The sequence below is a fragment of the Penaeus chinensis genome, chromosome 17, assembly GCF_019202785.1.
Source record: "Penaeus chinensis breed Huanghai No. 1 chromosome 17, ASM1920278v2, whole genome shotgun sequence".
Taxonomy (NCBI): Eukaryota; Metazoa; Arthropoda; class Malacostraca; order Decapoda; family Penaeidae; genus Penaeus; species Penaeus chinensis.
The window spans coordinates 13,396,291-13,398,790 of NC_061835.1; the positions used below are offsets into that span (position 1 = coordinate 13,396,291).

Here is a 2,500-nt window from a genome sequence, read left to right on the forward strand (position 1 = left end):
TATCACATAAAATGGAAAAATGAGACAATAAAGCAAATAATAACAGTAAAACAATAATGATGGTATCAAATAATGATAATGAAAATAACAATAAGAATGATGAGAATAACAATGACAATACAAATGATTAATCTTATAACTCCATGTGCCAATACAGATCATGCAATTGTACGAGTGGTCATACCTCCAAGTCTTGTCATGATTTAAAGGCCTTTTTGTTTGACCCAATTTGTCAGAAATCTGTATAAATAGGGGTGACCTAATCCTGATAAATCTTTGTTTCCCTTAAGATGCCTTCTAAGTGATCAAAATCTTACTTCTTTCTGGTGTTGCTCCCTAAGCTCCTGCTACCAAATATACCAGCAGCAGTGACGACTCCTGAGCTGAATAATGTGCTCCAACATAGCATGAGTCTAGACTTGGATGAGCCAGTGTCTGCCACTGAGGCTATTTGGGAACAGGACATTCCTGGACAATCTGAGTTCAAGTGGCACAAGCAGAAAATAGAGCACTGGAGTCTCCAACTGTCTTAGGGTCAACATTCTCAACCTGGAAAGCAAATCCGAGCCTTTGGCCATCTTCTTCATCACTACCAAATTCATGGCTGTGCTCATCTAGGGAACTACCCTGTAAATTACTGTCTCTCCATCAAGTGAGAGAAAAAGGTACAGTTCTACCTTCACATGGTTATTGTTAACATCTTCAACAGTGCAAAGGGCTCTCAGAGGTGGAATAACTCAGAGCTTGCATTTGAGCAAGATGTATTGTAGATGTAAACCACTTAAAGAGCTAGTATTGTCATATAGCATATATCGGTCAATAACAACTTTGGTATAGCATATCAAATAACTAATGAAAATTTCACAATATGGTAATAGAGAAGGTACAAAATACTAAGAAAAACCACAATTCATTACATGGTGTGGGCTGAAGCAGAAAACAATACCTGAGCAACGGCCAGGCTGCTACAAGCACTTCCCTAGGATCTGGCTATGTGCTCTCCATGGACATTTGGAGTTATTGGGTTAATAATGACAATAATGATTATAATAATAATAATAATGATACATCAGAAATGAAAAAAATAAGAAATATATGACCAATATTCATAGCAGTTGTGTATTTTCAGAACTATTTCACCTACATCTCATTTCTATAATACTGCACTCATGTGTCCACAAAATTAGAAGGTATTCTAGTGAAAATTCCTAAGATAACATTTAGTTTGTATTGCATATATCATTACAAAATACTTCTTGTTAGTTTTACATACATTACATATGCGTATTGTACCACATTATGTTGAACATTATTACTATATAAATTCAAGTAATTAGTCAAAAGATTTTAACAAGTGGCAAATAGGGTCCTGGAGGAAAATCAAGAAAGGGAGAAAAAACAAAACATGATTGCAAAGAACTATCAGTGATGTCACTTTTACAGGCAAGGACACAGAAGAGAGATTCAGGAATGTCTTTCTAAATAAGACAATGAGAAACCTGGTACATTCTCAGCACATAATCAGACCCTGCAACACAACACATCAGGTCTGTCATCAAATAAATGCCATTAAAATAATATTATACACTGTGGCCTCTCTAATTTCCTTACACTATGCACAGTCTTTTGAAAGATTTTGGTAATTCACATCTTTTGAACAGGAGTAACATTTTTTTACACAGCCTTACCAAATGGTTTGAAGTTACTAGTGTATCTTTAAAGAGTATGTATGTATATATATATATATATATATATATATATATATATATATATATATATATATATATATATATGAGTTTTTTGTAATGGTGTTAGTGGTAAAATACGATGGCACATTCCTATGTTTCTGAGTAATCACAAGGAATTTAACTTGTAATAATGAAATGGACATGATGATGATCATGAAGAAGAGGAAATAGAAGAAAAAGTACCTATATCCTTATATCTATCTATCTATATAGATACACAGAGAGACAGATATCTAGACTGATCAACAGACACATAGATATAGATAAAGATATATAAGATAAATCACTTTGCAAACACAAAGTTATATTTGAACTGTGGGTCTTCAGTCACTCTTCAATTATACCTTTCTTCCACAGACACAAAAGAAGAAGACATCAGCGAAATCATAATTGATAACCGAGAACACGAATTTTCATTGTGACCCAAGTCAAGAGAGAACCCTAATGCACAAGGACAGAGAACCCTCCTACGGCTGTGGTTGAGACTGGCATCGAGGGCGTACACCGCCGAGGAAGACGAGAGCAGAGGAGACGAGGTGAGGAGGAACTTAACCATACGCCTTTAGGAAAGGGTGTGGGGGGTTAGTCCTCCAGACTGAAGTCACTGTCTTCATCCTCCTTCATGATGGAAGGTCCCTTGATGGTGACTCCGGGAGGGATCAGGGTCTTGTCGATGAGCATTCCATGTCTGTTGGAGGAGAGGATGATGATCTCTGAATGGAATCTCCAGACATGATTTCATATGTATACTC

General features: G+C 36.0%; 1 protein-coding gene across 1 annotated transcript in view; it reads right to left on the reverse strand.

Annotated features, from left to right (window-relative positions):
• Positions 1-1,213: 1,213 nt before the first annotated feature.
• Positions 1,214-2,500, reverse strand: part of LOC125034160 (phosducin-like protein) — a 6,963-nt gene continuing 5,676 nt past the window's right edge. Inside the window, exon 8 of the mRNA XM_047625839.1 lies at positions 1,214-2,436. Within this exon, the coding sequence (XP_047481795.1) occupies positions 2,331-2,436 (106 nt within the window). The 3' untranslated portion in view covers positions 1,214-2,330. The remainder of the gene's footprint in view (positions 2,437-2,500) is intronic.